This window comes from Grammomys surdaster, unplaced genomic scaffold (genome assembly GCF_004785775.1).
Source record: "Grammomys surdaster isolate TR1022 unplaced genomic scaffold, NIH_TR_1.0 125940, whole genome shotgun sequence".
Lineage (NCBI taxonomy): Eukaryota > Metazoa > Chordata > Mammalia > Rodentia > Muridae > Grammomys > Grammomys surdaster.
In genome coordinates, this window is record NW_021620762.1 from 3,523,756 (window position 1) to 3,536,895 (window position 13,140).

Consider the following 13,140-nt stretch of genomic DNA (forward strand, 5'->3'; position numbering starts at 1 on the left):
AGTTTGAGGCCAGCCTGGTCTACAGAGTGAGTTCTGGGACAGCCAGGGCTACACAGAGAAACCCTGTCTCGAAAAACCAAAAAAAAAAAAAAAAATTAAGAAAGCAAGCAAGCAAGCAAGCAAGCTGAGCAAGGCAGGGGAAGCAAGCCAGTAAGTAACACCCCTCCATGGCCTCTGCATCAGCTCCTGCTTCCTGACCTGCTTGAGTTCCAGTCCTGACTTCCTTTGGTGATGAACAGCAATGTGGAAGTGTAAGCTGAATAAACCCTTCCCTCCCTAACTTGCTTCTTGGTCATAATGTTTGTGCAGGAATAGAACCCTGCATCCAGGGCTACACAGAGAAACCCTGTCTCGAAAAACCAAAAAAAAAAAAAAAAAGAAACCCTGACTAAGACAAACATAAAGAGGTCTCTCTAAGGAACATAGTCAGATGAAATATGCAGGTCCTGGATTGGATCCTAGTTACAAACCAACGACCAAAAAATGTCCTTTTGGGCCTTCAGGATGGCTCAGTGGGTACAGGTGCTAGCCACCAAGCTTCCTGACCCAAATGCCATCCTGAGGAGCCGCATGGCACGGGCACTTACTCTACAGCTTATCCTCCGAAAGCCGGGGATGGTGGGGCAACCTTTAATCCCAGCACCCACGAGGCAGACAAGTTTCAGACCAGCCAAGGCTACACTGTGAGACCTCAAATGCCCTGTCCTTCCCCATTAATAAAAAAGAATGTTCTCTAGGGTATTATTAGGAAAATTTGCATAACTCAATATTAAACAATACTGGAATTCTCTTCTTCCAATGCTGAGGACTGACCTACAGAGCCTTAGGCATAGAGTACATTCAGGTACCCCATCATGGAGCCGCATTCCTGCCCTAAAGTTATCCTGACAGATTGTTTCTTTGTCAGCATACCTAGGGTTCCTTTCTTATTATATGGGGAAAGGTTAGTTTTTAAAGGTTAGCTGAAAGAGTTAGTTTGTTCTTAAATTCTAAACTTCTTTCCATGAGCTAGGTCCACAGTCCCTGTGCCAACCCCTCTAATTTCTCTTTGTTCCATCCGCCTCTTCAGTTAAAATATCCCTAACACATCAGCCTTCCCTCCGACAGCTTCCTGCTTAGGGCCTTTGTCTATATAGCATATTCAAGATGGCTGAAACGGAAGTAGCGGAAGTAGCACCGCCTCCTAGATCTGAGTTTGTTGTTTATTTCTACTTTGTTTCTTTTTTTTTTTTTTTTTTTGGTTTTTCAAGACAGGGTTTCTCTGTGTAGCTCTGGCTGTCCTGGAACTCACTCTGTAGACCAGGCTGGCCTCGAACTCAGAAATCCACCTGCCTCTGCCTCCCAAGTGCTGGGATTAAAGGCGTGTGCCACCACCACCCAGCTGTACTTTGCTTGTTTATTTGACACCTAGCTCCCCTTCTAGAATACAATCCCCAACCTGTTCACCATCTCCCCAGAGCCTGGACCAGTACCTGTCTTAGAGTACCCGATAATAACTCCCTATCATGGGGCCGAGGAAATGACTCAGTAGGTAAAAGAGCTTGCCACACAAACCTGCCGACCTGAGTTTGATGCTAGGAAGTAACACAAGAAAGCCAGATGCCGCGATGAGCATCTGGAACACCGGCGCTCTTAGGAGAGATGGGACGTTGGATCAGCTGGCAGCTGATGGGCCAGCTATGGAGTACACTGCCCTGCTCTAAAGACACAGGAGATCCTGCCTTAGCAACTGGAAGGGAAGAAGACAACAACAGCTACTACTACCTTATTTTTTAGAGACAGCATCTTACTGAATAGCCCTATATGGCCTAGAACTCAATACTTACTGGCCTGGAACTCAGAAAGCTTCACCTACCTCTGTCTTCAGAGTGCTGGGATAAAAGGCTTGCGCCACACTGTACTCAGAACTGACTTTTAAAAAGCTTCATGCATACAGCGTGGTCCACGTGCATACTCACCCTCATTCTCACACACGAGCAAGCACACGCATACACAGCAAATTTAGAAGAATCAATCTTGAGTAATTCAGACGGCCTTACAATAATCCAGTTGGGGAAGTCCTAAGCTACAAATTCCAAGTCACCTTTGTGTCTCTCAACAGTAAACGATACAAGAGCAAGCTCCAAACTTCTTTCAAAGTGGTTTTGGCTCATTTCCTTGATTATTATGTCTTTTCTAAGAGGAACGAAAGAGACAAAGAGCTAGCAGAGACTTCTAGACTTGTTCAGAACGAGCTGTGAGCAGGACAGTGTGTGGGGGAGGAGGTGGTCCACACACAGGAGGTCTGCCCTAGCAGATGAGATCCCATTCCAAAGACTAGTTTGTTAGTGACAGTGTCTTACTCTGAATCCCAGGCTGCCCCCCAAGTCGAAGCAATCCTCCTGCTTCAACATCCTGTAATGCTGGTTTTACAGGCGAATAGCATCATCTCTCTCAAGTCGCTCTAGTCCATATCTGCGGGGGTGGGGGGGTGGGGTTATAGGGGGAGCCTAACTCTTACCAATAGCAAACTTGATTAGGGTTTCATTCTCTTCTGACAGAGAATCGAGGAATAAGTCCAGGACTTGCAGTTGCCGTAGGTACGGATAGTTGCCCGGGTCATAAGCGAAGTTGGCAAGGTTGGCGAGGACTTGCTCTTTGGCGTCTGCAATGAGAAACGGCACTGGGGTCGGGCCTGTGCGGTTGCTGCCGTCGGAGCCCTGCCTGGTCCCTCGTGCCCACCACACCTCTCACCTTGGCTCTCGGTCTCCTGGAACTCCGTGACCAGCGCCTGCAGGTAGCCTAGCCGCCCGACGTGGGAGTCTATCTTGGGTTTCTGTGCCATGGCTGGGGCGGCGGAATTAGGTGGTCGGGTAGAGGCCACAAGGCCGAAACCCTTGCCTGGATCCTGACCTGTCCCGGCGGCGACAGAGTGACAGCAAACCCAGTCTCGTCCTGAGATCCGAGTCTGCAGTGCGTGGCAGCTGGGGATGCGCTGTGGGGATGCGCTGTGGGGATGGCCAGGGGTCTCAGGATCCTGTCAGAGCCGGGTTTGAAACCAAAATTCAACCTGGGTGACAAGCCGTGGCATTTTGGAACCGAAGGCACACCCCTCACGGTGCTCTCCACACTGCTTCCGGGTTCTGGGCGGAAGTCGCTCTAGCCCCGCCCCAGGAAACGGAGTGGGCAGGACCAGGACGGGATTGGGCGTGGTTACTGGGCGCCTCCTGGGCTTCCCGCCCGATTTCTAGAGCTGGAGGTTTTATGTATCTGCTGCGGGGATGAGTAGAAAGACTCAGGGAGGGAGGGAGGAGGGGAAGAGAAGAAAGGGAGGGAGGGAAAGATGGATGGAGTGACAGCAGGGCAGACGGATCTTAAGGTCATCTAGACATGGTGACAATTTAATCTGAGAATTTGGAGTTTATAAGAACTGCCTAGCCGGGCGGTGGTGGAGCACGCCTTTAATCACAGCACTTGGGAGGCAGAGGCAGGCGGATTTCTGAGTTTGAGGCCAGCCTGGTCTACAGAGTGAGTTCCAGGACAGCCAGGGCTACACAGAGAAACCCTGTCTCGAAAAAAACCAAAAAAATAAAAAAAAAAATAAGAACTGCCTAGTCTACAAGGCCCGCCACGGCTACGTGACAAGGCCCTGTCAACAAAACAACATCCGTCAAACCCAAAACAAAATCATAAGGTCACAACGAGCATCAGGGAGGGAGGCGGCTTTGCCATGCTGTCATGGAGATGGAGGATGTAGGCAGTAAGGGTGTTTTAGGGCAAGGGGCAAGGGTCATGTACTTAGCTCTATGTTTGCTACCAGGGGCTTGAATCACAGCAGAATGGTTTATGTACCTCACTTTTCCCTGACCCCCACCTCTAGGGTTCAAGTCCCTGTGATTAATCCATGCCTAATATCAACCCAGAGCAAGAGTTTTAACCTTAGTTTGGGTGCTTGAGTACCGAGGTTGCTCTGTGAGAACTCTGTGCCCTTTAGGTTTTGTAAGAAGCCCCTCTAGCCTGGCTTCTTACATCTCAGCTAAGATGGCCAGGCATCTTACTAGACCTGGAGACCTTTGAGATTCCAGAACAAACACTTTGTGGATTCCCCTCAAAATCTTCCAGGGATGGTCCAAAGCAGTTCCTGGCCACAAAAGGGTAGACCTTGGTGTCATGTTGTCGCCAAGTCTCAGGCTCCAGAGAGCTGAGATTACAGCACTCCTGGGCATAGGTAGGGCTGGAGATTCTGACCCTCATTCCTTCATTGCTTGTTGCCCATAGATTAATGCCATTATCACCAATGAGCAAGTGTGATGAAAATCCCGTAGCTAGAGATTCAAAGATTCTATTTTTCCTGGAGTGTTTCCCGGAAGTGGGCCTGTTAGCTAGCCTCAACTCTATTTTCCATTAGAAGGAAAACTAGGTCCCGGCATTTGCCCTTCAGAGTAGAAACTACGCCTGGTGGTCAAGCTCAGTGCTGAGTTGGGATCAAGAAAGCAGTGCGGAACATTAGACATAGAGGAAGACTTTTCAACTGGAAGATGATGTCTCATACAGGCCAAATTTTATTTTTTAAATTACATTTATTTGTGTGTGTGCGTGTGTGTGTGTGTGCGCACATGCCACAGAACAACTTGTGATAGTGGGGCCTCTCCTTTCCTGTGTGGGTCCCAGGAATTAAATTCAAGTTGTCGGCATGGCAGCAAGCACCGTTACCTACTCAGCCGTCTCCACCCAAGTCTAGAGACAGTGAACATAAAAGCCCAAAGCAACTCAGCAAAAGCACTGATGCAGTACTTCTTTTGACCACCAGGGGCACTCGTGACAGCCCCTCAGAAGGAATAATTCTAAAGATGCTTATTCACGCCAGATGGGCTTGTGGAGGAGGAAGGCTGGCGGCGGCAGTCATGAAAATAAAATCCTCTTTTCCTGATAAGGTTTTCTTGCCGGAGCCTGGTTGCGCCTGAACCAACAAACAAGCCCAAGAAGTTCCTGCCAGGCTGGGGGAATGGAGGAAATTTACTAAGGTCTGTTTTCCTCTTTTATTAGTCCAGAGTTCATGACCCGTGGCAGGGAATGTTTTTGTATATAATTCAAATAGACTGTTTTCCTATTCCCTGGAGTACCCTGCTGGGACAAGCCTGGGCTGATGACAGCTAGTCTTAAGTGATGACCTCAGAGACCAGCACCAGAAGTATGTCTGTGGACATAGTTCCAGGCCCTGGGCTCAGGCTAGTAGGAGCCGCTGACTTAGCCAGTTACTGCTTCAGGGTTGATACCTCCAACACATCCTGGAGAAAGGGGAACCTGAGAGGCCAAGAGCAGAGCACAGACTACCGTTTGCATAGATAGGCCCAGTTTTTATAATGTTCCTTAAGTTACCTAGTCAGCTTTCTTGTCTCCTGGTTAGTCAAAGGTCTTCCTTCCCCTGTGTGGATACAGAGTCGGGTAAAAGAGAAGATTCTGGCTCAGGCCCTGCTCAATGGCTGAAGACTCTTCAGACTTTATAACTTCTGAGACTCAAGCAAGAGGGCTCCTTCCGGGACAGTAGAGATGTTTCTTTCCCTGCTCTCTGCAGAGGTGTTGGGACCCGTATTCCCCTAAACATCTGTAATCGGATTGTGACTAATGTCCCAATCTTGTACCAAGGTCAGCTTCTCATCCCGGTCCTTCATCTGTGCCTCTGCTATAGTTCCAGCTTCTTGAATCAGCACCCTTTACCTCCCTGACCTGAGAGGGGTCAGAGTTGGTTATTTGGGAAGAGAGGAGGAGTAAGTTTTTGGAGGAAAGGAAAATTCTTCAAAATTGTCTGAGGCCAAGAAGGATGAGAAACCCCAGAGTGTTAGGTTGTAGGAGCAGCTGGGAGGAGCTAGCCCAGGGTAGCTAGCAATGACTGCTTTATGCAAGACTCAGGCTGCGATTTTCTTGGGACCCAAAAGAAAGCCAGGAAGGCCCACTTCTACACCCTACTTCCTGGAAGGAAGGTTTTCCCCGCTGACTTCAGAGCTCAGAGGCAGGTCACATATGATCTCTGGAGTTCAGACATTGGTCACATAGATTTTTTCAGGGTACGGTTGCTTCTTTGCACTCTTTGTCTTCTGAGGTAAGAGCGTGCATTGAGGTAATCTCTGAGGTGGCATCCTCCATCTTGGCTTGCCCATCTTGCTTCAACTTCTTCTTCTTATCTGCGGCATAGAAGCTCACACCCATGAAAAGGGAGCTTGAGACAAGGAAACCGCTCGACATGTAGAAAACATAGCTGAAGTTGTTGGTCTTGTCCAGCAGCAGTCCTGGGGGACAGAGAACAGGTTAGCCCACGGTGCGAGCTCTAAGGGTTCCTCCGACTAGCTTATGCACTCGAAGAGGGCAGAGATTTTAGTTTTGTTTCCACTCAATAGGACCTCGTGGCTGGCCCCTGGGAAGTGCACAACAGATACTTGTGGGGTGAAAGGAGGGAGGAGACACTTGGTTTCTGGCCTAGGCAGATGTCCTCCCCAGGAAAGAGCCTAAGGACCTGTTACCCTTGGAGGCAAGGGAAACAGACAGAAGGGCTAGTGGAACCCAAGCAATTTGCTCGGCCCTAACCCTGCCTCAGGCCCTAACCCTATCTCTTTGGGGATAATTTGGGACTCATTTGCCTGCAGGGTTTCCTTGGAAACTGGAACTCCAATTTAGGAAAAAGGCTCACTGATTTGAGGGGAGGGTCACACCTTTAATCTCAGCCCTCGGGAGGCAGACGTCTGTGGATCTATGAGTTCGAGGACAGCCTAGTCTATACAGAGAAACCCTGTCTTGAAAAACCAACCAACCAACCAACCAACCAACTAACCAAGCAAACAAACAAAGAAAACCCTCATACAGCTGAGCGCCAAGGTCTGACCATAGTGACAGCCACAACATTTACTTGCTGACTACCCACTGGCACCAGACTCCTCCCACTCACTCTGGAGGTCTCTCTCCCTGCTGTGAAGGCAGTAGCCTTCCCCCTACAGGTCTTACAAATTCTGCTTGTTTCCTTCCTAGCACGAATCCCCACATCCATCCCCACCCCCACCCCAGTGAAGGTAAGCCTCAATAGTGTAGTTTTGATGGCATGCACTCAAGTGACTGGCGTGGGTGGATGTTACAGCGCATGCTCTCCACTGCATTTTGCAGCTGGCATTCTAGCTCAGGGAAGAGTAGTGAGTTTCCCGGGACTTGAAGGTGAGAAGTAAGAGCGTCAGCGTGTTGATTACAGTGAACACAGGTAGAACTCTTATCACGAGTCATACTCTTTGCTTGAGTTCCTTACAAGGCCAATGCGTCCTACCACCGTGCTCCACTGACAGGAACAGAGATCCAGACAGGGAAATGACACATTCGTGTAGCCTGGAGTGCAAACCTTTTCTCTCTTTCTCTCCTTCCTTCCCTCCCCTTGCCTTTAAAAAGATCTTTTACTTGAGTGTATGAGTATTTTATCTTCATGTATGCTTATGTACTGTATGTATGTGGTACTCATGGAGACCAGAGGTGGCCATTGGTGCCTCTAAAACTGCAGTTACAGATGGCTGTGAGCCACTTTGTGGGTGCTAGGAACTGAACTCAGGTCCTCTGTAAGAGCAAACGTGTTATTAACCTCTGAGCCACCTCTCCAGTCCCTCCCTCCCTTAAAACAAGATTTATTTATTCTATAAGATTTTGCCCGCATGTATGTAAGTGTACTGTGAAGGCCTGAAGAGGGTGCTGTATTCCAGAAAGCTGGAGTTATGAACAGTTGTAAACCACTACGTGGGTGCTGGGAATGAACCTGGGTCCTCTGTTTCTTTCTCTCTGATGGTAAGATTGAGATAGGGTCTCATATAGCCCAGGTTGGCTCCCAACTTGCTATGTAGCCAAAAATCTTCCTGCCTCCATTTCCCAACTGGCCAAATTACAGGCATGTACCACCATGCCTGGCCAAGCTTATATTTTTAAACCTTGAGAGCCAGGCAAATAACACACTGTAGCATGGTCACTGAGTTGCTGGAGGAAGGGAAGGATCATGGAATCCAAGTCCCTTGTGACAATGGTATACTGGGGTCAAATCTGTCTGGATGGTCTCCTTTGCCCAACTTATATAGGCCCCACTTGGGCATGCCTGGCTGCCTTCCCTTCCATGCTCTCACCAGCCAATGGTGGAGAGATGAGAGAAGCCACGCCACACAGGATGCTGAAGAAGCCCAGGGCACTGGGGAAACGATCCATCGGGACAATGTCCATTAGAACCTGGAAGACGAAGATTCCGATTCCACACATGGACAGGCTGTACACCAGGCAATAGCCCAGGAGCACCCGGAACTCTGCCGACACTGTGCAAATTAGATTGGTGAGTCCATTGACAAGGATCACCAGGGCAAACAGGTACTTCCGGTAGGCAGTCAAGCTCTTCCTGCCTGCCAGCAGCGCTGCCACTGGCCGCAAGAAGATGTTGCAGAAGCCGACAATGGACATGAGCATGGCTGCCCAATATTCATCTATCCCATGATGCACAGCATACGGCACCAGAAAGATATGCGGCAGTGCAAAACCCAGGCTCATCCATGTCATGCCCGTGACGTATATGCAGAAGTCCATATTGTGCCGAAGGATGTCAAAGGCCAGGTGATACTGGATGGTTGAGACACATGTTGCCAGGCAGCTGTGTTTAGGTGTCTTGGGAGGTAGAAGGGGATCTTCTTTGGGCTCAGGGACCACATTGGTGGCAACAGGCCTCAGGATGGCTCCACATACACAACAGTGGAGAAACATACCACCAAAGATGAGGAAGGCGCCCCTCCAGCCAAAGGTTTCCAGAAGGTATCGGGCCAGCAGTGGCCAGAGGGTGACGCCCAAGGACATTCCTATGGAGGCCAATGCATTGGCTAGTGGCCGGCGACGGACAAAATACAAGCCCACTACTGTGATGCTTGACTGGAAGCTGAAACACATGCCCAGGCCTGCAGTGTGAGAGGGGACATCAGCTCAGGAACTTTGTAGAACTTTCCACCTCCACATGGAGTAGGGGTCTTGCTCATGTTCCATGTCTGTCTCCTTTGGCCCTAGGACAGACACACTTCCAAGTTTCCATGATGGAAGGTACCTGACCACCTCGCTGTAAGCGTCTCACCCAGCTCTGCCTCCCGGCTCCCCTCCGCAAGCACTACAGACCTACAGACCTTAATATCTCTCTCTCTCTCTCTCTCTCTCTCTCTCTCTCTCTCTCTCTCTCTAAATATATATATATATATATATATATATATTTTTTTTTTTTTTTGAGCCTTTAATCCCAGAACTCAGGGGGCAGAGGCCTATAATTCAAGGCCAGCCTGGTCTTCATAGTGAGTTCCAAGCCAGCCAGGGCTATATAGTGAGAACTTGTCTCAGAAAATTTTTTTAGAGTTATTCATTTTATGTGTATAAATGTTTCGCCTGGATATGTGTCTGTGCACCATGTTCACATCTGATACCCGTAGAGATCAGAGGAGGACATAGGATCTTCTGGAACTGGAGTTGAAGATAGCTGTGAGCCACCATGTGGGTCCCAGGAATTGAACCCAGGTTCTCTTGCAAGAACAACAAGTGCTCTTAACTGCTGACCCTAGATTTATTTTTATTTTTAATTATGTGTGTGTATGTAACTATGCATGCATGCATGCATGTATGTATGTATGTATGTAACTATGCATGTATATATGTGTGTATGTGTGTATGTGTGTACACATAGGTGTATGTGCATATGCGTGTATACGTGTGTGTGTCCACCCGAGGTCAGTGCCTTCAGAGGTCAGAGGCAATCCGAGCCTCTGAGCTGGATTGACCCGTGGTTGTGAACCACTTTACATGGGTTCTAAGAACCAAACTCAGACCCTCTGCAAGAGCAGTGCACACTCTGAGCCATGGAGCCATCTTGGTCTTCACAATGACATTTTACACATCATCCTAATGCCTCTCAGAGACTTCCTGTCACATTTGAAAAGCATCCTAAGTGTCTTCTATACCCGTAAGACTGTGTGGTTGGGCTTTGGCCTAAGCCCTGGAATCTGGCTCAGTCCACTCCTTGTCAATCACCAGGATTAAGCCCTGTCAACTCCTCTGGACAACAAGCTGCCTTTATACTTTGTGACCTTTGCCAGGGCCATGTCTTCTGTCTGGAATATGCTTAGCTGAGATGCCACCTCCCCAGAGGGGCCTCACAGGGGTCTTCTTTGCCTCCTGTGCCCCACAGTGGTCAGTGCTGGAGAAAAAGCTCCCAATAAAGAGTCCTGTGTCCCTGTCCCCACCTGCCTACCCCACCCACGTATGTGTGTGTGTCCCACTGTGATGCTACTACAGTATGTTTAGTCACTCCCCTGCCCTCAAGGTGGCCATTTAGGCTTTTGCAACATCTCTTTCCTAACTCCTCACTCAGCTGTACATCAGGACAGTGGCCCACCCATGCCTTCAGGAGTCGACTTCCTATTCCTGGCCTTCAGTCTGTCTCCTCAAGTCTCCCTCTGCAGTTTCCCCCTGGGAGATGCTTTGTGGTGGTGAATGAACCCAAGAGGCTGTTCAGGCACAGCTCTGTGAGTCTGAGGCCAGCCTGATCTACATAACAAGTTCCAAACCAGCAGCGAGGGGTACCATGTCCTCTACCCAGACCACTCTTCCTCAGAGGGCCTCATTCTCTCCCTGACAGTGGTTTTGTTTGCTGTGGTTTTTAATAAGTGTCCCTAAAAAGCTCATATGGTACCTGGGTATGGTGGCAAATGTCTTTAATCCCAGCACCTGGCAAGCAGAGGCAAGTGGATCTCTGAGTTGAAGCCAGCCTGTTCTATAGGGCTACACAGAGAAACCCTGACTTGAAAACCCCAAAAACCAAACCAATGAACAAACCAACCAACCAACCAAACAAACAAACAAACAAGAAATCCATCCAATCAACCAATCAAACAAAAAGACAAAAAACCCAACCAGCCAACCAAACAACCAACCAAACAGAAGTTCTCATAGCAAAGTCTTGGTCCCTAGCACAGAGCTATTGGCAGGGCAAAAACTTTAAGGCATGGGGCCTAGGGACTGGAGATATTACTCAGTGGTTAAGAGCTCCAACTGCTCTTCCAGAGGCCTTGGGCTCAAGCCCCAGCACCCGCATGGTGGTTTACAACTCTCTGTAACTTCAGTTCAAGGGGATCATTGATCTATTTTTGGTCTCCTAGGATACCAGACATGAGTGTGATGTACAGACATACATACTGGTACACATGAAATGAGAATAAATAAATATGGTTTTTAATTAAACAAAAGAGAGAGTTGAGGCTTAATGGGAGATCTTCGGGGCGGTGGTGCATGTCCCCTATGTCCCCGAAGGGCTATTGGGACCCTCTGTTTTTTCTCTCTCTTGCTCCCTGACCATGCAGTGAGTAGGCCTTTCTCATTGGCTTGTTTGAGACAGGGTTTTATACTATAGCTCAAGCTGGTTTGGAACTCATGGAGTCCAGTCTGCCTCCAACTCATAAGGATCCTCAAGACAGGATCTCATTATGTAGCCCTGGGCAGCTTTCTTCAAGCCTCCTTTCACGCCTGTTGACAGTCTCTCAGGCTGGATGCTGTCACATCCCCATCCCTCCTGACCTCTTATATACTCTCAAGTATTTAAACATTCTGTTTTTTTTTTTTTGGTTTTCTGAGACAGGGTTTCTCTGTATAGCCCTGGCTGTCTTGAAACTCACTCTGTAGACTAGGCTGGCCTCGAACTCAGAAATCCGCCTGCCTCTGCCTCCCAAGTGCTGGGACTAAAGGCGTGCGCCACCACTGCCCAGCTTATTTAAACATTCTTATATGCCTGGCCCCATCTGACTTCTCTAGTCTGTAAGCGGTCCCGCGTAGCCAGCACTTTCGAGATACTGACAGTTACCTGTGATCAGTCCTGCTGAAAGGAAGAGCTGGGTGAGCGAGCCAGAGAAGGAGCTGGCCACCATGCCCAGGCTGGCCAGCAGCCCCCCCAGCATCATGGTCACTCGGCAGCCGAAACGGTTGACCAGGAAGCTGCACAGGGGTCCTGTAGGCAAGAAAAGTAGCAGTGTGTGAGGAGGTGTGAAGTCAGGCCACAGTAGGGCTGAGGGAGGGGTGCTCGTAGGAACTAGTTGGGGGTTGGGGTCGTTGTTATGGGCTATCTAAAATCTGCTAGCATGGCTTCTGGTCACCGCCTTGCCACAGTCTCGCCACGTGGTCCCAGCAAAGCTTAAAGCTTGATGTTCATTTCTGCCTCAGTTTCCTCTGCTACAGAATGAGTGGTTGGACTAGCTGTTGTGTGGCATAGCCATACTAAGCACATTTGGAGGGCATAGCGAGCTCTTCACTAACCCAAGCATGTGTATATTCGATGGGAGGGAGTGCTGTGTGACCCGTGCGTGCGTGTGAGCCAGTGTAGACCTGAGAACAAAAAAAGGGAGAGAGAGAGTAACTGTCGGGTGCTCACACACAGTCTTGCCAACACTGCTGCTGAACAGCCTGCTCTTGCTGTTGCAGGGTGAAAGGAGCCTTTGGTTGGGTGTGACTGCCTGCGAACATGACTTCCCCACCTCTTAGACGCCACCTGCCTCAGGAAGGTGACCTTGGGAAGAGCTCTGAGTCACAGGGAGGGAGTGGAGTTGGGGTGGGGATCTTGAGCCACCTGTGCCCTCTGACTTCAGTCCCCTCCCCGGACTCTGCAGGCCCTGCACTTGGTGCTTGCTGGCCTCGGTTCTCCAACACTCTGAGTGAGCAGTGGGCTCAACATGTTCATAATGGTACAACAGGATAGTGAGCCCGAAGCTACCTGGTAAGATGGGATTTCTACAGGATGTCTAGTCTCCAGTCTCTCACCGAGGCCCCTCTCGGCCTGCACGATAAGATCCTTCTGAGAATCACTGTACTCTCCAGCCCTGAAGACCAAGAGGCCATGCGTTCTGAGCCAGGCTTGGCTTTTCCTTCTTACCCTAAGTCCACACTTCTGATGGTCAATTCCTGGGTCACCATGGAGGCTGACAATCCTCCTCCCCCCAAGTTTCCTTTTTCCTGGCATGAGAGAAGTATCTGGAATAATCATCAGGTTGCTGTTACTAGCGAATGGCACAAAGGTAGCTGTGGAGCTAAGATCAGCCGAGCCAAAGAAACATTTTGTGTGTGTGTGTGTGTGTGTGTGTGTGT

At 49.3% G+C, this 13,140-nt stretch overlaps 2 protein-coding genes across 4 annotated transcripts in view; both read right to left on the bottom strand.

Annotated features, from left to right (window-relative positions):
* Armc7 (armadillo repeat containing 7) overlaps positions 1–3,107 on the bottom strand; it is a 15,217-nt gene extending 12,110 nt beyond the window's left edge. The window contains exons 1-2 of one of the 2 annotated variants that reach the window (XM_028752811.1): positions 2,734–3,107; positions 2,501–2,644 (exon numbers count right to left, since the gene is read on the bottom strand). In XM_028752811.1, coding sequence (XP_028608644.1) covers positions 2,501–2,644; positions 2,734–2,824 — 235 coding nt within the window. In that variant the 5' untranslated portion in view covers positions 2,825–3,107. Of the gene's footprint in view, positions 1–2,500; positions 2,663–2,733 lie in introns of both variants that reach the window. The other variant, XM_028752810.1, reaches the window with a different exon arrangement.
* Positions 3,108–4,518: 1,411 nt separating this feature from the next.
* The window catches only part of Slc16a5 (solute carrier family 16 member 5), a 10,126-nt gene continuing 1,504 nt past the window's right edge, over positions 4,519–13,140 (bottom strand). Inside the window, exons 2-4 of one of the 2 annotated variants that reach the window (XM_028752898.1) lie at positions 11,867–12,010; positions 8,121–8,930; positions 4,519–6,266 (exon numbers count right to left, since the gene is read on the bottom strand). In XM_028752898.1, coding sequence (XP_028608731.1) covers positions 6,040–6,266; positions 8,121–8,930; positions 11,867–12,010 — 1,181 coding nt within the window. In that variant the 3' untranslated portion in view covers positions 4,519–6,039. The remainder of the gene's footprint in view (positions 6,267–8,120; positions 8,931–11,866; positions 12,011–13,140) is intronic. The other variant, XM_028752899.1, reaches the window with a different exon arrangement.